Consider the following 25204-nt stretch of genomic DNA (forward strand, 5'->3'; position numbering starts at 1 on the left):
ATAGTCTATATATAGCAAACCTACAGCCAACATCATACTCAATGGAGAGAAGCTGAAAGCATTCCCCCTCAGATCGGGGACTAGACAGGGCTGTCCACTGTCACCGTTACTCTTCAACATAGTATTGGAAGTTCTTGCCATAGCAATCAGGCAAGAGAAAGAAATCAAAGGGATACAGATTGGAAGGGAAGAAGTCAAGCTCTCACTATTTGCAGATGATATGATAGTATACATAGAAAGACCTAAAGAATCCAGTAGAAAATTACTGGAAGTTGTTAGGCAATATAGCAAGGTATCAGGCTACAAAATCAATGTACAAAAATCAGTGGCATTTCTTTATGCAAACACTAAATCTGAAGAAGAAGACATCCAGAAATCACTCCCATTTACTGTTTCAGCAAAATCAATCAAATACCTAGGAATAAAGTTGACCAAAGAAGTGAAAGACTTGTATACTGAAAACTATGAGTCGCTACTCAAGGAGATAGAAACTGATACCAAGAAATGGAAAGATATCCCATGCTCATGGATTGGAAGAATAAATATCATCAAAATGAATATTCTCCCCAGAGCCATATACAAATTTAATGCAATACCCATCAAAGTTCCACCAGGCTTCTTTAAGAGAATAGAACAAACGCTACAATCATTTATCTGGAACCTGAAAACACCTATAATTGCCAAAACCATCTTAAGGAAAAGAAACAGAAATGGAGGCATCACACTCCCAGACCTTAAACTATATTATAAAGCCATCATCATCAAAACAGTATGGTACTGGAACAAAAATAGGCATACAGACCAGTGGAACAGAATTGAAAGCCCAGAAGTAAATCCCAACACCTATGGGCATCTAATCTTTGATAAGGGGGCCCAAAGGATTAAATGGAAAAAGGAGGCTCTCTTCAATAAATGGTGCTGGAAAAACTGGGTTGAAACATGCAGAAGAATTAAATTGAACCACTTTATCTCACCAGAAACAAAAATCAACTCCAAATGGATCAAAGACCTAGATGTCAGACCAGAAACAATCAAATACTTAGAGGAAAACATTGGTAAAACAGTTTCCCACCTACACCTCAAGGACATCTTTGATGAATCAAACCCAATTGCAAGGAAAACCAAAGCAGAAACAAACCAATGGGACTACATCAAATTGAAAAGCTTCTGCACATCCAAAGAAACTATTAAACAAACAGAGAGACCCCTCACAGAATGGGAGAAGATCTTCACATGCCAGACATCAGACAAGAAACTAATCACCAAAATATATAAAGAGCTCAGCAAACTTAGCCGCAAAAAAGCAAATGACCCCATCCAAAAATGGGCAGAGGAAATGAACAAAACATTCACCACAGAGGAGATCCAAAAGGCTAACAAACATATGAAAAACTGCTCTAGGTCACTGATTATCAGAGAAATGCAAATCAAGACAACACTAAGATACCACCTCACTCCTGTAAGAATGGCATACATCAAAAAGGACAGCAGCAACAAATGCTGGAGAGGATGTGGGGACAGAGGAACCCTTTTACATTGCTGGTGGGAATGTAAATTGGTACAGCCTCTGTGGAAATCAGTCTGGAAAACTCTCAGAAGGCTAGAAATGGACCTTCCATATGACCCAATAATTCCTCTCCTGGGGTTATACCCCAAGGACTCCATAACACCCAACCAAAAAGAGGTGTGTACTCCTATGTTCATAGCAGCACAATTCATAATAGCTAAAACCTGGAAGCAACCCAGGTGCCCAACAACAGATGAGTGGCTGAGAAAGCTGTGGTATATATACACAATGGAATACTATGCAGCTATCAAGAACAATGAACCCACCTTCTCTGACCCATCTTGGACAGAGCTAGAAGGAATTATGTTAAGTGAACTAAGTCAGAAAGATAAAGATGAGTATGGGATGATCCCACTCATCAACAGAAGCTGACTAAGAAGATCTGAAAGGGAAACTAAAAGCAGGACCTGATCAAATTCTAAGTAGGGCACCAAAGTAAAAACCCAGTGGTGAGGGGTAGGCATGTAGCTTCCTGGGCCAGTGGGGGGTGGGAGTGGGCGGGAGGGATGGGTCACAGTCCTTTGGTGGTGGGAATGGTGTTTATGTACACTCCTAGCAAAATGTAGACATATAAATCAGTAGCTAATTAATATGAGAGGGGGAAATCAATTGTATGTCTCAAAGTTTCTCAAAAGACAAACTGAATCTTTTTAATATATAGGCTATGTATTTGATATGCGGACTCTCTCAAAAGCCTAGACCAAGTAGATTAGAAGCTTCCAATAGCACAGCTATATACAAGATACTGGGTACTGTCCAGCAAACCATAACAAAGGGACTTTTCAAAGTTAACCCAATTAACAAATAATGTGATGATAATATTAACTATTGAGTGTCTTTTTGAACCCTAAGACAGCAGGAACCTCACATCTTCACTATAGAGCCCCTACTTCCCCCAGTCCTGGAACCCTTGGATAGGGCCCACTTTCCCGTATGCATCTCCCAATCCAAACCAAATAACATTGCATCTGCCGATCACAACCTAACCAAGGCAACGATTGCTACCTCAACATGCTTCACCTCAGAATGTATCCAGAGACTTCACGTGTGGAATGACAACCCTTCAGCTTCATTACTCGGGTGAGACCTTTCCTTTAATAGTACACTCTAATTTCATCTCAGGTAGTTCACTTTCTAACAAAGTCCCATAACCTAGATATACACCAGTTTCTGTGAGAGAGAGCTTATGTGCACACGTATCCATAAACTACTGCAAAATATATACCTGAAAGCAGGACTACACTAGAGTTTGCAGTGAGTACCTCCCTAACACTTCCTCTCCACTATTCCAAGCTTGGGATCCATGATTGCTCAACAAATTGTTTGGCTTCATATGTTAACTCTGTTTTCAATCACCAGGTTCCAGATGCCACCAGGATGCTGGCTAGGCTTCCCTGGATTGAAGACCCCACCAATGTGTCCTGGAGCTCAGCTTCCCCAGAGTCACACCCTACTAGGGAAAGAGAGAGGCAGACTGGGGGTATGGACCGACCAGTCAACGCCCATGTTCAGCGGGGAAGCAATTACAGAAGCCAGACCTTCTACCTTCTGCATCCCTCAACGACCCTGGGTCCATGCTCCCAGAGGGATAGAGAATGGGAAAGCTATCAGGGGAGGGGGTGGGTTATGGGGATTGGGTGTTGGGAATTGTGTGGAGTTGTACCCCTCCTACCTTATGCTTTTGTTCACTAATCCTTTCTTAAATAAAAAATTAAAAAAAAAAAAACAGTGCTTTCTTTATCCTTCACTATCTATCTCTGCCTCTGTCCAAAAGAAAAAGAAAAGAGAAAAAATGGAGCAGTGAAGTCATGGTGCAGGCATAAAGTCCCAGTGATAATTCTGAGAGTAAAAATTAATTGACTAATCAATTAAGATAATAAAAGCAGGGAAACTTTCTAAAAGCACTGAACTTACTGCCTATAAAATTATTTTTTTAATCTCTTTCTTTTGTGTTAATCAAAGAAGATTAGGGCCAACTGAACTTTCTATCAGCCTAAGATAAATTATGAATACAAAAGGCTTATTTGCTTCTATAAAAAAACAAATGTATTCACTGCACTTTTAACATAATCATATAGCAATATGGATCATTTTCTGAAGTGTTCAAAGATGTTAAGTATATTCTATAAATCCCACTACTAATAGAACTATATAGATTTCAGAACATAACTGTTGGAAAACATTGGGTCAAAATTTTTTTAAATTTCAAGTTCAATTATCATTTTTATTCTTGCAACTATTCATCACTTTTGTATGTCTTCATTAAACTCAAAAAGTGATTCTCTATCCATATACTTTTATAGCACTGAATTGTTCAGTTATGTCTCTGGCTTAGCATCACTTTCTTAGAACTGTTCCTTCTCTGTTTCCTTGGCTAACTGTCCATTCTTTCTATAAGTATTTCTTAAATCTTCATACCCTGCCCCCAAGCATATTTGTACTTCAAGCTGGTCAAATATTGTAATTCATCTTGTTTCCTCCTAGAATTTCAGATAAACCAAAAGAAAAAAAACTATACTTTATGTCAAATCACTTTAAACAGTGCTCTCTCCAAAGTGGAAGAAAAATAAACAACATAGTCTATATAAAACTCATCAAAATTCACCTCTATAGAATACAAATAAAGTTAAGTGAATTTTTATTTTTAACTGTATAGATCAGCACTGCATAATATTTATTTTGCCTATGGCTAAGATCTTGACAGCATCATTAAATTCATGTGTTTGGACATCAAATGGCAAATGTTTGAAACCTTCACCAGGATGAATTAGGCAAGTCAATGTTAAAGTCAAATGAAAAAGTTTTTCTTCAATGAGACATGCTCTCAATTTATTTCTTTATTTCAACAGCCAGGAGCTGGATGTGTGTGTAAACTGCATTAATGTCTATATATACTAACCATAGTAACAAAAGTTTTTCAAGTCTGTTTTTGGAAATCCAATAACTACATGTACACACACACAAAAAGGAGGTACATTGTCATTCTAATGTCTATACTTTGGTTTAGACACTTACTGTAATTTATCATTGCAACAACATGTAGAAGTAATGTGTTATTAATCTCATGATCATCCTTTTAATAATTATGGACTATGAATGTGGTATATTTCAGATATGTAATATATACCATATACCTGGCAGTAGTACATTCCATATAACACATATTACAATGTGCAAGGGCCATGGTTCAAGCCCACAATCCTCATCTACAGTTCAGAATCTCCAAGTGGTAAAGCAGTGAGGTAAGTGTCTTTCTGCCATCTCTCTAGCTTCCCTTTACTTCTCAATTTCTCTTTGATGCTAGTCTGCAGTGAGTAGACTCAGACTCATTAAGTGCAGCAAGCAAGGATAAGGACCTGAAGAAGACACTTCTTCTTCTTCTAGTGTTTGCCCTTCTTCCGTAGCCAGTCAACAGCGTCAGGTTGAAAGCTGTCAGGAGCTGCTTGTTGTTGGCTTTGAAAGTGACTGGGATCCATGTGGATTCAGTCGGCTAGGAAGGATCGTCAGTTTCCCCAATGAACGGGATGCACCACGAGAAGGTCAATCCAATGCATCCCAAGAAGACACTATAAAGTACCTAATCAAATATTTGCTATTTAGGCCTACTCTCCTCTCTTTCACTTCTCTTGATCACTTAAAGTCTAAGCTTATCAGATAAAGTAAGAACTGCAATAGCTGGATAAAGGAAAGAGACTGACACACTTTAATAATAGCCTTTTTTGGTCAATACCAGGCCACCATGTCATCTGGGGCTATAGTCAGGGAATTCCTGGATTCGCACAATGATGAGCCTAGACCTCTATTAGATCCCACTCTCTACCATCACCGGTCATTTCCATCCAGACCATCACCATAAGTCCTCTTATGGGCCTCTCCAGGACCTTGCCCTCAGCAATGGTAGAGATTGCCCCACCCTCTGATGGAAGACTGGATCAACCTACTATGTGCCACTCAAGGAACACTGGTCCTGCAATGAATGCAGCCTGGAATGTTCAGCTGTGACCACTGACTGTGAGCTTAGACTAACAGGGACTCAGAGGTCACAGAGTCTTCAACCTAAATAGGATTGTATATGGGCTCTAGATTAGATCAATGGAGTAAAGAGTTAATGTTTGAGAACAACTCTCTGCCCTGATTCAGCTTCTTAGTCGTATTCTTAGTCTTCTTAGTCTTCTTAGTCTTATTCAGTCAGCTGAGGTAAAGAACAAACACCTCATCACAGACCCCTGCAAGCGTCAACCCGGCTTTGACTTAGCACGTTATGATTGGGCCCTCCTCAATCATGGCCGGTGCGCCGCTATGTTCCATCGCTGGGGAGCCAGAGACGACCCAAACTGCCCCTGCGGCTACAGACAGACTATGACCCACATAGTCAACGACTGCCACCTCTCCAGATTCAAAGGAGGTCTCGAAACTTTACATCAGGTTCAAACTGACGCTGTTGACTGGCTACGGAAGAAGGGCAAACGCTAGAAGAAGAAAGTCTTATTCTCAACTCTAACACCATCTTTCCAGACAATGCTTTTAGTCCACCTGCATGTTGGCAATAGGGCTCAGGCAAAAATTAGTAAAGCCATTGGCCCTTTGGAACATACCTGAAATAGACTTCCTAGCTTATTCCCACACAAAGACCCCTAGTTTCATCTGCTATATTCCTACCTTTGGTTTCCTGTTTATTTAACAATTTTTTTCTGCTTTATATCTTACTAGTGTCTTTCAGCCACCAAGTTGCAGATGCTATCATGACTCCATTTTGACTTCCCTCTGCAGATGACCTCACCAATGTGTCCCAAAACCTCACCTCTTCAGAGCCATTATGCCACTTAGGAAAGACAGAAACAGGCTGGGGGTATGGGTCAGCCTGCCAATGTACAAATCTAACAGAGAGGCAGTTACAGAAGCTAGAACCCCCACCTTCTGCATGCGTAAAGAATTCTGGTCCATACTCCCAGAGGGATAAAGAATAGGAAAGCTTCCAATGGAGTGAACAGGACATGGAACTCTGGTGGTAGGAACTGTATGGAATTTTACCTCTCCTATATTATAATATTGTGAATTCTTATTAAATCACTAGTAAAAATTAAAAATAAATTAAATAAAATAATAAATATATATTTTTCTATTAAAAGACATTAAAAGTGAGGTAAGAATGTTTATCCTGGAAAAGAAATAACCAAGTATTAATAAACAAGTCTTTTGTGTAACCATTATACTATTTCCCCTGCCCAAACTAAGACTAATTATACTGATTAAATAACTAGATTCTTCAAAGATTATTGACTGAGAGATTTGCACAAGAAGAATATAAACTACTTAGCATTTCAGTTCTGAACATTAAATTTATATATGTTGGCAAGTTAAGTATTCTATTTCTATTTAATTATTCACATCAGCATAATAGAAGTTGTAATGAAAATATTTAATCCTATTAACTATTGACATTTATTATAAGTCTATTGAAGATGTTAAGCAGTAATAAAATTAACAAAACACAAAATTATCTGTAATTATAGCACAAAGTTAGTGTCTTCTATTGATATGAATAGTTATTTAATCTTCTTCTGATGTTTCCAGACTTTGGCAACTTAGTACATATGCCGACTTATATTTACTAGAAATCTATTTCTGAAACAATACCACTACTTTTCTAGCCTTTCCTTTTATCTGTTTCTTACCAGAAATTTTTTACAGGCAATTGTCTTTTAAAGATTTATTTATTTTATTTTATCAGGAGAGAAAAGATAGAGGAGTATTGCTCTGCTATTTCTATTGATGCTGGGGATTGAACCTGGGACCTCGGGTCCTTAGGCATGAGATTCTACAGCACAACTGTTGTGCTATCTCCTTGAGTGACCAATAAACATTTTTAATATCTAACATTTCTTGCATCTTCATTTCTCTGGAAAACACTGAACAAATGTCAGTCATCATTCATCCCTACATAGCTTCTCAAATTAAACTCAAATACATTTAATTAAAATAACAAATACACTTTATCTTGGTAGCAAGCCTACTGATTTTACTCTCTGTGCTTTGAGCTCAAATGTACTTTTTCCTTTATGTCTTATTTTGAACAAGTCAATTCAAACAAAAGTAAATAATTATCCCCAAAAACAGTGTACAAAGCTAAATCCAGCCCTACCATCTAGTCCTTCACATATTTGTGGTAACTTTGGCCTATTTTACTGGGCAATTGCCCTACCTAGAAATGGCTTCATGTCTGAGATGTTATCTGTTCCTACAAAAATAATTTGCCTAGTCACCCCTGTCGTTCTTCTTGTGGGGAGGCCTCTCTTGGGCACAAACTCCCTGGCATGGCCACTCTGTTATACACCAGAAGCGATGCCTGGGAGAATATGCTCCGAGACAACAGGAGCAAGTCGACTGGGTCTTTCTCAGTGTTTGTAGCTAGAGACGCAACAAGAGATCACCAAGGGAATGTCTGCTGGACAAATCCGTTTATTGATCAGAGAGGCAAGGCTTTTAGGGGGTTGCAGAAGAAGGTAGCTTGATCAAGCCATATATGGTTAAGGCAGAAAAGGGGCAGAGAGAGGTAAGGGATTGGGAAAACTATCAGCTGAGTGATCTAAGGAATGATGAAGCTAGGCTTTGATGTGCATGGGTATGGGTGCTTTGTGTGTCAGGAGGGTGAGGTTTGGTTATAGTCTTATTCAGAAGGGCAAGAACAAAGAAGTGAGAAAAGGGGCCTCTGACAGCATCTGTGTAAGCAGGAGAGCCATTTTGGGAATGAGGAAGTAAGGTTATCAATGGCTAGCAGACCGAAAGGTGACCTGAGAGTGGAGAGAAGATGGGTCAGGTATGATAACTTTTGGTAGCTTTTGAATAAGCAGACCATTTAGTTTAATGAAAAGGAAGTAAGCTATTGTATTGGGAATGCAGATTCCCTGTGAGGCAGAGTCTGACAGGTGAAGCTGAACCTGAAGGCCGTTGTCTCCCATGCTCAGTCTCTGGTAGAGAGAGGCTGACAGGAAGACCGTGTTCCTCAGGCACCCATCTTTCAATGGGAGGTTCCATGCAGCTCAACCATATCCTCACAGTTTCCCTACACAACCCCAAAATGATGTAGTCATAGACCTGATACTTAATCTCTGTCTGGGGTATTCAAGGTGTATTTTTTCTTTTATATACTTCTACTTACATCTTTAAACCTTGTGGAAAATTATAATCTTGGTCTAGAAAGAGTTAACCTCCTTCATCACTTTAGAAAGAAACAAACTAAAAATCCAAGAAAACATATTTTGAAGATACATCCTTTTCTCATTATGGAAGGCACACATTTAGAGGTAATGCTTCAATTTCTATTCTGCAAATTCTAGTCTATATTTGAATTTATGATTGCTGTTTATTATTTCATCAGCTTATCCAAATGCAAACTAGATAAACAATGGATCTCCAAACCCAGAAAACTGGATATGTATAGGTTAAGGAAATAAACATATCATGATCTATTTTTTCTCTGTTCTAAAAGAATCTCAGAGAAATTGACTGACAAGTTTTACACATTCATAAGGAAGAGTGTCAGATTTACTTATATTTGAATGACTTCTCTTCTTCAGGCCTTGATTTCCCCAACTGAAATATTAGGATGTTAAACAGGATGTTCGCGAAGACCATCTTTCTCAGTTCCATGAAAACACAAAGAGACTTCTTCCTTATTGGTTGAAAAATGCATACTCCATCCCTCAGAATTTATGAGACAAGTTCATAAATTTTCCAGACAATATAGCCTTCTTTCTTTATTTATTTATACATATGTCAAAATAGCATACTATCCAAGTGAGCTATACCATTTATATCTTTAACTGATATGTAGAGCTGTTTGTTCTTCTCATAAAAATTAAATTCAGTGTCAATATTACCAAAAAGTTTATTATCACAAGTTGGCATTCACACTTCTTCAACTTCAAATCTTCTAAGAATAATTATACTAACCATTTCAACAGTATACACATTTCACCCAATATAAAACCGTGAAAGTAGACTAAGAGACTGTATTTTACTTTACCAGAAGTAAAGGTTTCTATCTCTAATTACCAGGGCAGTGATCACATCCTGTACATTATATCAACTGACAACTCATAAACTGTCTCACCACCTATAAAAGGCAAATACCTTGCTCTGTAAATTGTTACTTGTTTTATTGGGGGATGGATAGAAATTACTGACACACATTCCGACCTCATTAAACATTTGGTTATGAAGTAGGAAATATTTGGAAGGTAGACATTTTAATCAACAACCATTTCAAAAAATGTCAGTATGTGATTCCTAAACTTCATATCATTTATCAAAGCTCATGTTTTGAAAAGGCATCTCACTGTTCTTACTTATTTCTGATTCCCACTGAAAAAGCAATTTTGCAATATGGATGTTTTTATAACAGATGTGACTTTGGAAAAAAAAACAATTTTAACCAATTATTTTACTAACAAGGTAGAGTAACTATATTTTTCCCCAAACTTAATTTACTTGGTATGTATAAAGTCGTCAAAATTAAAACAAAGCTAAATTAATAAAACAACTATATCATTAAATTTTGAGAAGAAAGGAGAAGACACTTGAGTCTGGGTGCATTATTGGTAGAAAATGATCACTACACATTCATATTGTTCATTTTATGGTAGTTGATAGAAATAAACAATAAAAAGTTAAATTCACCTCTACCTCATTCCCCACATTTAAGAGGAAGTCACATATTTCTGCCTGATATAAACTGCATTTTTTGATATACAGCAGTAAAGATTTAAGTAAGAAAACTTGGGGCACTTGGCAGTGGCACAGCGGGTTAAGCACACGTGGCATGAATTGCAAGGACAGGAGCAAGGGTCCTGGTTTGAGCCCCCGGCTCCCCACCTGCAGGAGGGGTCTCTTCACAAGAGGTGAAGCAAGTCTGCAGGTCTCTACCTTTCTCTTCCCCTCTCTGTCTTTCCTTTCTCTCTGGCATCAACAACAATAATAAGAACAACGATAAACAAGGGCAACAAAATGGAAAAAATAGACTCCAGGAGCAATGGGTTCATAGTACAGGCACTGAGCCCCAGTGAAAAGCCTCGAAGCAAAAGAAGAAAGAAAGAAAGAGAGAGAGAGAGAGAAAAGAAAGACAGACAGAAAGAGAGAGAGAAAGAAAGAAAGAAAGAAAGAAAGAAAGAGAGAAAGGGAGGGAAGGAGGGAAGGATGGAGGAACGAAGGAAGGGAGGGAGGAAGGAAGGAAGGATGGAAGGAAAGAATGTAGGAAGAAAGAAATTAAGAAAGAAAGAAAGAAAGAAAGAAAGAAAGAAAGAAAGAAAGAAAGAAAACTTAATGATACTGGTGACATTTTTATCATCAGAACAATTTACAGCTCTAGCAATATGTTTATTTTAGCCATAAATATCCATTTCATGGACCAATTCAAACATGGTTAAACTCAAAACTAATTCAATTATAGAACCAAACTTATGAATGAAAATGTTAATGGGAGGTCCAGCCTCATTTTCGGGGAGAAAGATACTGCCAATTAGGCAGAATAACATCAGTACTGAAAATAGTTTTGGCATTCAATGTATTTTTACTAGAAAAATTTTACGTCTAACTGATATACAAATAGTTGCCCACTATTTTTGTCAGAAAATGCTCAACAAACTACATTTCAGTGCAGTAAAAATAACTTTAAATTTTAGAAACAGTTTCATACTTTTTTTTGAAAGGTACATTTTAGAGTATGTATTAAATATTTTTAAAATGTATGGTTGTGCAAGATTTCAAATTTTAAAGAATACTATTGGCATAAGGGAACAAGCTATATGATGTCAAATGTGTTTTTGAATAATAGTAATAATAGTCATTTGGATGGCAAAGGATTAAAAAAATATTTTTCAAAATTAAACTTTGGAGTATTACACCAAAGTAAAAGACTCTGGGGTGGGTGGGTGGGTGGGGAGAATACAGGTCCATGAAAAATGATGAATGAAATAGTGGGGGGAATGTTATGCATGTAAAAAAAAAAAAAGAAGTAGAAACGCAAAGCAGAAATTGACTGAGTTTGGAGTATGGCACCAAAGTAAGAAAGCAGAAGTACACTAGAGTTTGCAGTGAGTACCTCCCTAATACTTCCTCTCCACTTATCCAAGTTTTGGGTCCAGGATTGCTCAACAATTTGTTTGGCTTTGTATGTTAACTCTCTTTTCAGTCACCAGGTTCCAGATGCCATCAGGATGACGGCCAGACTTCCCTGGATTGAAGACCCCACCAATGTGTCCTGGAGCTCAGCTTCCCCAGAGCCCCACCCTACGAGGGAAAGAGAGAGGCAGACTGGGAGTATGGACCGACCAGTCAACGCCCATGTTCAGCGGGGAAGCAATTACAGAAGCCAGACCTTCCACCTTCTGCAACCCTCAATGACCCTGGGTCCATGCTCCCAGGGGGATAGAGAATAGGAAAGCTATCAGGGGAGGGGGTGGGATATGGAGATTGGGCGGTGGGAATTGTGTGGAGTTGTACCCCTCCTACCCTATGGTTTTGTTAATTAATCCTTTCTTAAATAAAAAAAAAAAAAACTTTGAGATGCCTATTTCAATTGCCTACCAAATCAATATCTCACTCAACTTCCAATGTTATTTACTCATCCAGGAGAGTTGGAAGTCTTTGTTTATGATACCAGAGATAGAATTTTAGACTTACCAAAGAACATGATCAACACATGGCACTTTATTTAAGTCATCTTGAGCTTCAAAGTGATGGTGTGATGACATATTGTGTCTCTTTGTTTACATTTAATGTCTTATGTTACTGACGGTGACATATGCAAGGCATATGAAACTGAGATCCTTATGGTTATTTTTGTTTTCTGTTTAATTTTTTTTCTGTGAATTCCACACTTTGAAAATCATCTTGTCTTCTCCAAGGTTTGAAGAATACCAGAGTGGCAACATATGTCTGTGTTATGGAATTATTCTTTGATTGTTTGACAACTTTGTTCATGTAATTATCTGTTCCTGTTAATAAGCTGGACTTTTGTGAGTATAAGGAATTGAGTAAACCCCAAATTCTTGATTATTCTATATATTGTTTTATTATTATATGAGAGTAAGCCTTATTCTTATGCTGGTTTCTTTCTTCTTCTTTTTTTTTTCTTTTTCTATATTTAGTCACTTGCAGACCTGCTTCACCATCTGTGAAGCAACACCCATGCAGGTGGGGAGCCAGGGGGCTCTAACCAGGATCCTTACATGATCCTTGCATTTTAAGTCATGTGCACTTAACCCACTGCACTATCATTACCCCCCCCTGCCCCCCGCCGCACAGTTTCTATCTATGGAATTTCCCAGTTGAAGTCCAGGAAGTGACACAAAAGATAGCATGTTGGGCTCTCAAGCATGAAATTCTGAATTTGATTCTTAGCATAACAAGTATCAGATTAATTTGGTTCCCTCTCTCTCTCTTTCTCTCTGTCTGTCTGTCTCTCTCTCACACACACATGTTAATAGATGAATAGACTATTTTAAAAACAGAATTTCCCAGTTGATGGTTGATAATGTATTATGTAAACTACATTCAGTTTTTTATTGGTAAACATTGATCACAATCACTAAAATGCAAATTTACCTATGACTTTAGCTCATCTTTCCTTAACCCTCTTCATTTGTGTATCCATAGTCTAACATTCATTATAAATGAAGACTGTTAAACTTGACATAAATTCAGAACTTTTATGCTCAGCCTTCATTGTCCCACTAAAGCCCTTTACATAAACTCACTAATAAGTCCAAAACCATGTAGGTGTGTGGTGAAGTTTTATATTCTTCCTCTAGCTAGCTTCCATTTCTTACCGATATATCCCTTTACATAATTTTTTCCTTAAAACTGTTTTATTCACACTTATAACATCATCATATCTAAAAAGATCCACTTATATTCCCCCTGAAAATAGTTTAATTCATATCACTTAATGGTCTCAACTTCGATAAATATTTTTCCAACTTAAAAAATATATATATTTGGGAGCCAGGCGGTAGCATCATGCTAGCATCTGGAACCTGGTGGCTGAAAGAGAGTTAACACATAAAGACGAATAAGTTGTTGACTAATCATGAACCTAAAGGTTGGATTAGTGCAGATGAAGAATTGGGAGGGGGGGTCTCCATTCTGTAGATAGCCAGTAGGCATATTTTAGTTATATTCCAAATGGCCTGTGGCTATATTAGTTTTGTTTTTTTTTTTCCTCTGAGTCTGAAATCTGATATGCAAGTGGATTCAAGGTATTGTCTGGGGAGATGATGTCATGGCTGGAAGAAAGACCAGGAAGCTGGGGTTTACAGTGAGCAATGTTTATACACCTTTCCCGTACTTGGGAGCATGGACCCAGGATCATTATGGGGTGCAGAAGGTGGGAGGTCTGGCTTCTGTAATTGCTTCCCCCTGCTGAACATGGGCACTGACAGGTTGAGCCATATACCCAGCCTGTCTCTCTCTTTCCTTAGTGGGCCAGGGATGCATTGGATCGACCTTCCCATGGTGCATCCAGTGAGTAACCATTCATTGGGGAAACTGATGATCCTTCCTAGCCGACTGAATCCACATGGATCCCAGTCACTTTCAAAGCCAGCAACAAGCAGCTCCTGCCAGCTTTCAAGCTATTAGTCCTGCTCTTCGAGTCCTCCAACTTAATGTTGAGGGGCTGTCCTTTGCCAAACACATTCTTATTGGTCAATTGGCGATACAGCATCAGGCAGATGTCATTTGCCTACAGGAAACACATATAGCAGTCAATGAAGCTGCTGGATTCACCATCAGTGGATTCAATTTAATATGCTATAATCTCCATCCTAAACACGGCCGAGCCATCTACGCACCCAGTAATTTCACGAACATCTCATAAAAATTGCAGCAAAGGTGGGTGCGAGGAATAACATCATTGCAAGACTGGCCAGCTCCTCATGGGGCGGGAGCCAAATTATATTCCTCCATGAGGATAATTTCTGGAACCATCCATTCCACCCCGGTTCCATGGCTGCCAGTTCTTAGCAACATCACCCCGCCAGATATTCGTCGGGATGCGGCATCATCTAAGTTCATTTCCCACGTCTACACTCCACTGGACCTGCCAATATACGTGGATATCTTTGCCCACCCTGTCCAACGCTTGACGTCTCGTCATTCAATCTGGTCCCCTACGGCTACACTGAACTTCTCTGTTCCAGACTCTTGGAAACAGAGATGGCAGTCAGCTGAGGTAAAGAACAAACACCTCATCACAGACCCCTGCAAGCGTCAACCCGGCTTTGACCTAGCACGTTATGATTGGGCCCTCCGCAATCACTATGGAACAGGCCATGGCCGGTGCACCACTATGTTCCATCCCTGGGGAGCCAGAGACGACCCGAATTGCCCCTGCGGCTACAGACAGACTATGACCCACATAGTCAACGACTGCCGCCTCTCCAGATTCAAAGGAGGTCTCGAAACTTTACATCAGGCTCAACCTGATGCTGTCGACTGGCTATGGAAGAAGGGCAAACGCTAGAAGTGGGGCAGGGCCCTGGGGAGGCAGGGATCCAGTACACAGTGGTTGGGGTCACCTGTCCAGGGAAGTTCAGCTGGCATCGTGGTAGCATCTGGAACCTGGTGGCTGAAAAAGAGTTAAGATATAAAGCAAAACAAGTTGCTGGAATCATGAACCAAAAGGCAAGAATATTGCAGATGAAGATTTGGTGTCTCTGTTTTGGAAAAAGCTAATAAGTCTATTTTAGGTCTATCCCAGGGGGCCATGCTGATCCCAACAATCAATACAACCAGTGTGACTTTGGACTGTGTCCAGATATGGCAGGCATGGAATGTCATCTCTACAGCTTCATTACACTGGCAAGACCTTTCTTCCTTGGATCACAGACAATTTTCTTGAGTGTATCATCCATGTTTCTAAAACCAAAGACATCTACCTGAAAACTATTTTTCCTGATAATATTTGTGATTATGAATATTCTTGTTCTCCTGATGGTTACCCAACTTCAATGTAAAAAAGAAAATCATTTTTCCTCATTGAATTCTACAATGAGGTCCCGTTGCTTTCCTGTGGAAATGTTGTATGAATCTTTCCTTATGTTCTTGTTCCAGCAAACCCCACATTGAATCTAATTTCATTTGTGACTCTCCCAAGGACTTGAACTTCCAGGTGCCCTGAGAATCTTGTACTTACATATTCCAATGCCTTCTGCACATTATTACTAAATATACATTTCCTGTTACTGATTTCTTTTTTATTTTGTGATATGCTGACTCTCCATTCCTAGACTGGTGCACAGATTTTGTTTTGATCATATAACTCTTCACCAAACATTCATATCCTGCCCACTGCTTTTAGTCACGGTATCTGTCAAATTATTACTGAATTTATGAATATACAAGACTCCAACTGTTTCTTCTAAATAGCTCAATGAATACCCATTTTTATCTCTGCTTCTATCCTGATACGATTCCTTGAATTTTTCCTCCTTTTCTGATCTAGTATCCAGCAGTTCAAACCCAGCTTAAGTTTCCCTTTTAAAACAGTTAGCCATTACCGATTTCTTCTTTCCTCCTTTTTATTTATTTATTTATTTATTTATTTTCCCTTTTGTTGCCCTTTTTTATTTTTGTTGTAGTTATTATTGTTGTCCTTATATAGGACAGAGACAGATGGAGAGATGAGGGGAAGACAGAGAGGGGGAGAGAAAGATAGACGCCTGCAGACCTGCTTCACTGTCTGTGAAGCGACTTCCCTACAGGTGGGAGCTGGGGGCTGGAACCAGGATCCTTATGCTGGTCCTTGCGCTTCGAGACACATACGCTTAACCCGCTGCGCTACTGCCCAACTGCCTTTTTTTTTTTTTGCCTCCAGGGTTATTGCTGGGGCTCGGTACCAGCACCACAAATACATTACTCCTAGAGGCTTTTTTTCTCCCTTTTTGTTGTTGTTGTTCTACTGTTGTTGTAGTTATTATTGTTGTTGTTATTGATGTCTTTGCTGTTGGATAGGACAGAGAAATCGAGAGGGAAGAGGAAGACAGAGGGGGAGAAAAAGACGAACACCTGCAGACCTGCTTCACTGCTTGTGAGGTGGCCCCCCTTGCAGGTGGGGAGCCAGGGGCTAGAATCAGGATCCTTGTGCTTCGTGCCATGTGGCTTAACTCACTGCGTTACCATCTGATCATCCGACTCCCCCCCTTCTTCTTAATTACCTCTAGACCTACAAAGTTAGAAACTCTAGAGGTAGGGTCTAAACATATATATCATTTCAAGTCCCTTGAATAACTGTAATAAATATAATGATTTCAGAGTCACTGCAGAGATGAAATTTTCTAGTCCTCAGTGTACTATTTCTGGATAAAAACAGCACAAAGCATCACAAATGGTTAATTCACCAAGCTTTTATCTTGGAGAACATTCTGACCTGTTTACAGGGAGGCAAATGGTGATTAGCAATGTACTTTTCTGTGATCACAAAGCTTTGTAATAATGGAAACACTACCTGCTTGCACAGTCTTCCTTTTAAATCTAAAAGCTTTGCAATGTAGTTTAATATTCCATGGTTTTTGTTTTGTTTTTTTCTTTGCCCTTGTTCTACTCAAAACTGACTTTTTATACTGTTTTCAGATTAGAAGCTCAAAGTACAGAGGTCATAAATCTCAGTCTAGCAACCACATATTTCATAACATTTAAAAAGGCTAACAAACACTTCGATGTTCTACTTAAGTTACCCTGTCCACTAGTGCTATGGACAACCTCATTTGGAAAATTGAATTGAGGTAAGATCAGGAATTGGAAAAAGAGACCGGGCACTCTAAAGCTGAGAATCCCAGAGAGACCATTACTTATTCAGAAGGTCTTGAGTAGAATTTTCAGAAGTCAATACTGATCTACACATTTCCCAAAGGGAAGCCATTTACTCCAGACTTGACTTCCACCCAGTTAAATGGTATACTAGTCAGAGTTCCCAGGAGAAACAGCGCCAATCAGATATACGTGTGGGCATAGGTAGGAAGGTAGATGGTGATGGAAGGTAACAGCTGAGTGGAGAAATACATTATGTATATTGGTTATGACAGGAGTCAGACATGAATAGCAAATAATATGATATCAATGTAGTACAGTAGAATCAATATGTGATATACATAGGACATAATACAGGATTGTGAAATGTATTGTGAGGAAATAGCTCACCTGAATTGGGGTGATCAAAATCTACATAGCAGGACAGAAAGAAAATAGAAACTGATCTTCAGTTAATGAATTTCTGTTGATTATATGCTGGTATTCACCTCTCAAAACATTAATGATCAATGTTCTGCTGTCTTCTGGTTTGGGAGACATGTTGAGAGCAGAGCTGTTTTGTTCTCTTTGGATGACATGGTTTCACCATTCTTTGTGGAAGTCTTGGTTTACACTTAAAATGCGACAATTCTAACAAATAGCTTCTTTTATTTTTCTTTGTTCACTAAAATCCAATTAATAGACATTGAACAAGTTCTTGGAGTGCACATTGTTCTCACACATATTTTTTTTCAGTTAATGCTCAGTTAGCTTAAAATTATGTCTTACCTTTGTGCAATTTGCAAAACTGAGAGCCAGGATTCAAACACACTAATTTCTTTTTTTTTAAATATTTATTTTATTTATTTATTCCCTTTTGTTGCCCTTGTTGTTTTATTGTTGTAGTTATTATTGTTGTTGTCGTCGTTGTTGGATAGGACAGAGAGAAATGGAGAGAGGAGGGGGATACAGAGAGGAGGAGAGAAAGAGAGACACCTGCAGACCTGCTTCACCGCCTGTGAAGCGACTCCCCTGCAGGCAGGGAGCCGGGGTTCGAACCAGAATCCTTATGCCGGTCCTTGTGCTTTGCGCCACCTGCGCTTAACCTGCTGCGCTACAGCCCGACTCCCCAAACACACTTCTAATTTCTAATTTAAAACACATTGTACATTATGGAGATTTGTAAATTCACCTGTGAACGAATAATATAAAATTCTTGGCACTTAGATTTTTGCATATCCTAGTCACTCCAAAGGAGTCAACACAAAGGATATTGTAGGTCCAATCACCTAAGATGTCCTTGAAGTAGCCTGTGGAATATATTACCCATATCTACTATATAGAACATGGTTTCTGGTCTTACCTCCAAGTCTTTAGCCTATTGATACTTACTTTTTGTGTATGGTGTGACATGGTGGTCTAGTTTCATTCTTTTTTTATTTTCCAACTACAGTACCACTTTACCAAGGGAATGTTGATTTACAGGGTTATTGTTGTCACAAGAGTATATTTCCATGTTTCCCCAAAATAAGTGTCTGTACCTCATTATACCACTATACTGTGATCCTGTACTTCCATAGAGACTTAGATCCATAAATCCCCCTGACAATTCCTCCTTTTCCCCTTCTCAGTTTCTAAATCAACTTCCATGTACTAGTATCCAGTCCAATGAAGTTTCACACTATATTAACCCAGTAGTGTTGAATTCACTTTATGTACAGATAAAATAACATTATTTAATGAATAATCCAATAGGCATCTTAATTTACATAGTAATTGAGAAGATTCACATTTCATGAGAGGTCTTTCCATTCAAGATTTTCATTTTTCTTTAAGAAGATTTTTTTCTGCTATGTTGATTGTATTCTTCAAATGAATCTTTACGTCTTTCTTATGAACATTTTCCTGAAAATTTTAAAGTTGTATCACATTTTTCAAACCATTTCTCATGGTTTTCTACATGTAAATGATACTGCAGATAATTTCAAAGAAGTTTCTGCTGTGCATATAGCTTATAACTTTTCTGATTTCTTTCCACTTTTTACTTCTTTACTGGAGGATTAATGGTTGATAGTTAAAAGTAAAATACAATAGTTTATATATGCATAGCATTTCCACATAACAGTACAACCCCCACAAGGCCCCCCTTCTGATTAGTTTCCTTATTTTTGTTTTAGTATCCTAAGTTTTCTATGTCTGCAGAATATAATCATCAAAACATTGTTTATGGGTTGTTGTTTTTTTTTTTTTTTTGCCCACTGTGTTTGCCTGCTATTTTATTTTATTCTATCTCTAAACCTGATAATGATCATGACCCTGTAGGTCTCTAATTTTAATAAGCATTGTTTTATTATTTGACTGATAAAGTATTTCCCTCTGGTTTTTGCTAAATTGTTTTATTCTATTTAAGTGGTTTTCTTTTTTTTAATTTTTTTCAGAGGGTTTTTAGATCAGAATGACTTGATTCTATCTAATAATTTTGCTATTCCATGTCTACAATCAGCACTGATATCTATGGTTTCATTATCATTTAAAATCATCTGGCTCTTTAGAAAGGATAGTACACATGAATTTCCAGAAAACTATCATAGTGCTCTGAAGAAGTTCTTCACTTTGACCAAGGATATCTCTCTTTCCAATTGCCACATGATACTGATCTCAGAAATTATTTGCATTTCCACTACAGACATTGTGGTCCTCACCAAACATGTCCTCATGGACACATTTTCAAGATAAAATACATATTAGTAGTTAAAGTCTCAGTACATTGATTTAAATTCTTGATGTGTTTTAGATCTCTTAGAGTAAATTTGACTTCCTGATTGCTAGTGCTGATTCTCCAAGTTTCAAAGACCCCCAAGGAGTAATCTTCTGATTGGTTTTCTAATCCTCTGCTATCAGCCTTTGCTATCAGCTTTAAATTACCAATATATAAAGAACATAATTTTCTCTATGTTTGGTGTCTTTTTGTTCCCTTTTCATTGTCATCATTTCTCTTGCACCCTCCCCAAATTTACAAAAATAGGTTTTCCTAAATTAATTGTTCAACTTCCAGGACTTTTTATCTTCCTAGAAAATTTTAACTCCAGATTAAACTTAAATGTACTAATGGGTCTCATAGTATATTTTGTTAGTATCAGATCTTGCTAAATCCTTTGTAATCCCTTTAGGTGTGGTCACATCATCTACAAAAAATGAAGTCACTAAGGTTTTTTTTTTTTCTAGTTTCTCATTATGGAATTCATGTTCCTTTTTATACCTGACCTGAAGTCAAGTCTCTACTGGCAATTAACCTATCTGGTCTTTTTTTTTTTAAAATTATTATAGGGAATTCACTACTCCATGCCTGCCTTTTTCAGGTAGGAAAAGAGACAGAATAAGAAAGAGAAAAATTATAGCACCAAAGCTTCCTCCAGTATAGTGAGGGGAGGATGTGGACGTTACAAAACTAGCAAACTCTCCAGGTGAGCTATCATGCCAGTCCTCCTAGTTTTTATTTCTTTTAAGAGTTTTATATTATTCATTCAAAGGGGAATTTATAAATTTCTATAATGTGCAATATCTGTTTTAAATCAGAAATTAATGTGTTTGAAGCCTGGCTCTATCATCTGCAAACTGCACAAAGGCAAGAGATATTTTTAAGCTAATTGAGCATTAACTGAAAAAAAAAATAAATGAGTGAGAACAGTGTGCACTCCAAGAACTTGTTCAGTACCTATTAATTGGATTTTAGTGAATAAAGGAAAATAAATCAAGTCCAAAAAGTTATCCTGATGTTAAGCTAACTGTGATGTGATTAAAACCTTTTTGTACAACACATTGTTACAGAGAAGGCTGTGCCAATTGAACCTGGCATTTGAACATATGCTCAGGTCAGTAATTACAGTAAGTATGCACTTTGTTCCTATAAATCCTTTGAGTTAAAAACATCTATGGCTTCAATGTTGGAAACTATTGAGATTCGTATCAAGTTTTGTTACCACCAAAAGAATGAGTCTTGTAGAAAATGAACTGAGAGGATAACTATTTTGGTTACATTCAGAACTTCAAAATCCTGAAACTAGAGTTTTAAGCAAACAGAAATGTTGATTATAAATCATCTATGACTAATTATAGGGAATATGTCTTAGAGAGTCATATGAATAAATATATTAATTAAATCTCTTGAAACCCTAATTATTGTTTTCCCTTTGCAGTATCCCATAGAGCAAAAGAACTCATTCTAAGAATAGTCTGACAAGGATTCATGTTGTGAAAAACATCTTAAAATATTACTAAATCTGAACCACCCCACAATATTGGGAAGATATTTTGCCTACACTTTCATGTAAAGAAACTCTTTTCAGGAATGATTATGCTATAGATAAAGAAAGTGAATACATAAAAAGTGCTGTGTTATTCTGAATACATACTCCTAGTAGATGGTTGGATTGCCTGTCATTGCATCTTTATAAAAAATTAGATGATTGAGTCTCAAGGTAACTGAAGTTTTATTGCTAGATTTGATCATGCAATCTACCAGTACTCCAGAGCAAGTAGGTCCCGATATCCTTCCAAGAAGTCAATTAGAGCTGCCATGTTAATTCCAACCACACCCATGAGTTCTTCTGCAGAGGTTTAACAGGTTCTAGTTTCAATCTTTATCCAAAAGGATAATTCTTTATCCAAGTATCCTCGTTTGCATAACCAACTTCCTTCCACTTGAACAACTGGGATCTTTTGTGGGATGAAATAGGATGTTTGATATAACAAAAAATATATAGAATGACTGCATATGGTGCATGTGGAAAAAATTAAAGAACAAGTATTTTAAATTCAAAAAGTATAAAGAAAACCACAAAAAGAGATCTGTGTGGATAAATGATAACATGGCGACTGTTGTAATTTAACTTTAAAAGGGGGTGGCTTAGAGGCTGTGTTGTGACTAGAGACTTAAAAGAAGCTTTGGCGCTTAAGGATTCACAACAGGGAGCTGGGTTTAAACAATCCAAGGTTTTAGGAGGGTGAAACCGGTAAAAGGCAAAATAAGCTATTACCATCAGGGGTTAAAAGTACACTGGGTCCATAAAGTCTGAGTATAGTTCTCAAAAGTTCAGTCCCATAAGATAAACAATTATCAGCTGAGGTACAGGTTGCTCACGGCTGTGGAGGGGTCTTAAAGGTTTACTGGCTAGCAGAGTCACACATGTTCAGTTCCCAGGAGAAAGAGCCATGGCGGATATCTGGAGCACCTCCATCAAGATGAAGCAGCAGCCAAAGAGACTGAGCTGCTCCAAGTTCGTGCTTTTATACCTTCCCTTCTCTGTGTGTCCCGCCTCAGGCTGATGTCATGCGTATGCTAATAGCCCCAAACTCATGTTGGGGTCACAACGATACTAAAGAGGAATAGAGATTTGTCCCTCTATACTAAAAGACACAATTTATGTAACAGTATCTGTTATGTCCCTGTCTCATCTCCTTGTGTTAAGATATACTATTTACTCAACTTTGGAAGCACAAACATTTATTTTATCTTTTACTTTGACATACAAGACCTCTACGGTTCTGGTACTCAGGGGTGATTGATAAATATAGTTCCGATTTTTGACCTATTTTTCTTTATCGCCTTTAGGCTAAAAGCGCCGTGTAGCCAGTAAGAGGCAGATCAAAGATGTTCACTTTGCCCTTCCCTAATCAAGAGAACATTTTTTAAAAGGCTTAATTCTATTCACGACTTGGTCTCAATCTCTTTTTCTGCCCTGAACATGAGCAAGTTATACAGTGTCTACTTTGAAATCATCAGTGGGAAATCCCATAGCAAAAGTAAAGAACAGGAAAAGAAAAGGTCTTGGTCCTTCATATATTTCCTCAAGTAGTTGTGCTCGTCTTCATTGGTTTGCTCCAAGATTTCTTGTTTCATGTAATTCAAAAAGTGTTAGGATTCAAGCTCCATCCAAGATCATAGTACAAGGTTTAAGGACTCACACAAGGATTCTGGTTCAAGCCCCTGCTCCCCACCTGCAGGAGGGTCGCTTCACAAATGGTGAAGTACATCTGCATGTGTCTATCTTTCTCCCTCTCTATTTCCTCCTCCTTTCTCAATTTCTCTGTCCTATCCAATAAAATGGGAGAAAAAAAAAAAAGGCTGCCAAGAGCAGTAGATTCGTTGTAGTGCAGACATTGAGACCTAGAAATAACCCTGGAGACAAAAAAAGGGGGGGGGGGCGGGCAGGGGAGAGGACAAGGAAAGAGAAAAAGAGAGACACAGCAGGACTGCCTCACCACTTGTGAAGCTTTTCCCCTGCAGGTGACTGGGGGTTTGAACCTGGGTCCTTGTACATTATAACGTGCTCTCAAACAGGTGCATCACCACCCAACTCCCCCTAAATTTGATTTTAAATTTTAAAAGATGTAACGAATGAGCATACAGAGGATTTTTATTGGAGTTAACAAAATATACATTATGTTCATCCCAAGTTATAGTCACCTAGATTCTCAGAGGTCACAAACCATGGCGTTAAAGATAATTCAGACATCAAACCAACCAAACTTCTTAATAATGAAGCACTTTATTAAGAAACTTGCTATTTTTCTCTATTTTTATGTACTTCCATTATATAATTCTCTTGTGCTTTTGCAAATAACCGTAGTACTGAAGTAGGGGAAACTTGTAATAATTTGATTTGAAAAATAATCAGAATAACATCTTTTTAATATTTATTTATTTATCCCCTTTTGTTGCTCTTGTTTTATTGTTGTTGTTATTAGATAGGACAGAGAGAAATGGAGAGAGGAGGGGAAGACAGAGGGGGAGAGAAAGATAGACACCTGCAGACCTGCTTCACTGCTTATGAAGCAACTCCCCTGCAGGTGGGGAGCTGGGGGCTTGAACCAGGCAGAATAACATTTTCTATCTCCAGTGATGTGATAGAACTCTTTGACTTCCATTGATAGCAAGCGGCTTCCCTACCGCCAACTCAGGTTCCTAATAAATGATGATTCTTTGTTGTGAATTTGAAAGGCAGAATTTCCCTGGACTGGAATTGACTGGTTATTTCGAAGGCTCATTCAACACTTTGGAATAACGATTAACAGCAAGAGGAATAGCATCTTCTGTAGCAAAAGGGTCTGTAACTACAACACCCAGAACCATAGCCACAGCCATACCGGGAGTCATAGCCACAGCCATAGCCGGAACCATAGCCACAGCCATACCGGGAGCCATAGCCACAGCCATAGCCGGAACCATAGTCACAGCCATAACTGTAGCCAGAGCCGTATCCACAACCATAGCCAGAGCCAGAGCCAGAGCCACAGCCACAGCCATAACCACAACCAGAGCCATATCCACAGCCATAGCCAGAACCATAGCCACAGCCATAGCCACAGGAGTTCCCAGAGTAGTTACAACACATGGTGTCCAGAGGTGAAGTTCCAGTTGAGGCAGAGGAAGATATTTCTGAAGTCTGAGTATCCATATACTCCACTTGGACCTTTTTATACCCACAGAGAAGGATGGATCATAAGTCACATGGTCTGTTTAACCTCATTTAAAAATGACTTGCCAGAAACAAGCTCCTTCGACTCACAACAATTTTGTTAGGGTGTCACAACTTACGGAATGCTATCCCAGGAATTTTCTAATCCCTTCTCATGAAGTAGAGATACTTTTTTCTCAGTACTCAAACCTATGTAAGCATAGTTTTATCTTCCATAATTACATTTCATGGCCATGACCTAATACACCAAGAAAATAAGTTTGACCTACATTTGCATGTTTGGGTATGTGTGTTTATTTGGTTTTTTTCAGTGTCTTGGAAATCATTCATTAAGCACAAAATTCCACTCATTGCTAATGTCTTCCTCCCCTCA

At 38.3% G+C, this 25204-nt stretch overlaps 1 protein-coding gene across 1 annotated transcript; it reads right to left on the reverse strand.

The window, feature by feature from the left end:
* Positions 1-23751: 23751 nt before the first annotated feature.
* LOC103123004 (keratin-associated protein 21-1) lies at positions 23752-24798 on the reverse strand. The gene has a single exon (XM_060197034.1). It carries the CDS (start codon positions 24745-24747, stop codon positions 24421-24423), a length of 327 nt encoding a protein of 108 aa, XP_060053017.1. The 5' UTR covers positions 24748-24798; the 3' UTR covers positions 23752-24420.
* Between the last annotated feature and the right edge of the window lie 406 nt (positions 24799-25204).

Source organism: Erinaceus europaeus, chromosome 9, assembly GCF_950295315.1.
Source record: "Erinaceus europaeus chromosome 9, mEriEur2.1, whole genome shotgun sequence".
NCBI lineage: Eukaryota > Metazoa > Chordata > Mammalia > Eulipotyphla > Erinaceidae > Erinaceus > Erinaceus europaeus.